General features: G+C 35.0%; 1 protein-coding gene across 1 annotated transcript; it reads left to right on the top strand.

Annotated features, from left to right (window-relative positions):
* Positions 1 to 672: 672 nt before the first annotated feature.
* LOAG_15307 (hypothetical protein) lies at positions 673 to 996 on the top strand (the record flags this gene model as incomplete). Its single annotated transcript, XM_003150798.2, has 1 exon — positions 673 to 996. A coding segment is annotated over one exon (324 nt), but the record flags the coding sequence as incomplete, so codon positions are not given.
* Between the last annotated feature and the right edge of the window lie 309 nt (positions 997 to 1305).

Below are 1305 nucleotides of genomic sequence, written 5' to 3'. Positions count from 1 at the left end.
AATAAGTTACGGTGCTTGATCAAATAAGTAGAAATGTTGAGGGCAGAATATGGATGATCAGTGTGATATGAATCAGTTGTTCTCACACTAGATTGAAGATCTCAGAATTTAAAGCACAATTAGAGAACGGAGTAAGGTGACGTATATGACAATTTGACGACGTCTCTTTAAATGCTTGAATTGACCATATGTTCTATGGTCAGCTTAAGATTGAGCAACTTCAAAAAAATTATTTGAAGTGTAAAAGAAGGGAGAAACAGCTTGAAATGATGGAGATGACCGAATACAAAGAATATCAGGACTCCAAGCGGGTAAGGTTGAAATAATGCAGGATTGATGACTTAAAATTGAAAATTCCTTAAGGCGAAGGAGAGTTGGTTTCATGAATCTTTTTCTTGGTTTGAACAAGTAAGCGAACCAAAAATATGGGTTAATAAAATCATCATGATACATAACACATGTCGACAATCCTGTTGTTTTTCCTGATCGCGAATCACATGAAATGATAGGTGACCCTCAACTACACGACTAAGAAAAGGTTACAGACAACTTAGAAAGCGAAAAATTGAATGACATGAAGTTGATTAATTTATTGTAATTACAAGATAAAGACAGTAATGGAGATTCCTGTGAAGGGATAAATGGATATCGCCCTTTTTTTCCTTTTTTTAGGTAAGGGTTTACTCTTATCGTCTAATTCCGAGTTCTCTAGTCGGCTTCTTGACTTCTATAGCTAAAGAAAGGAAAGTAATAAAAAGTAATGCTCATATAATCAACTACTTAACGAGTGGACTGCAAATGGTCGAAATACCAACAACAGATAAGTTATGTGATCTCAAGGGCCAATGGAAACAACCTGATATATTTATCGGCGTTAACTACTGCTTCAAGTTTATTTGGCTGAAGAAGAGTCAACAATTAAATTCCAAAATTTCTCTCTTCCATATCAACGTCAGCGTTATGATAGGTAGATGTGGAGATATCGAACCTGCATGAGGTATACTGAAATCTCTCGCTTAATTACTCATAAACGTGTTGTCATTAGCTGTTGCGAAAAATTTAGTTTTCTTTTTTCGCAACAAATAAAACTCGATTTCCCTGCTTCTTTTTCTGAAAGAAAGCTAGTTTCTCATGTTTAGTTAAGAGAAACTGTTTTATTGAGATTGAGTCATCAGTGGATGGATTGGTGAGGATCTGATCTTTTTCATGTAGCTGAATATCAGGAATACAGAGAGTACTTATTAACTAAGTAAAATTTAACGTGAATGGGACACAACCGTTACTTCGATTTCGAGGAAAAGATTG

This window comes from Loa loa, assembly GCF_000183805.2.
Source record: "Loa loa unplaced genomic scaffold supercont3.1780, whole genome shotgun sequence".
Taxonomy (NCBI): domain Eukaryota; kingdom Metazoa; phylum Nematoda; class Chromadorea; order Rhabditida; family Onchocercidae; genus Loa; species Loa loa.
Note: the sequence above shows the minus strand (reverse complement) of the source record. Positions and strands in the feature narration are given on the sequence as shown.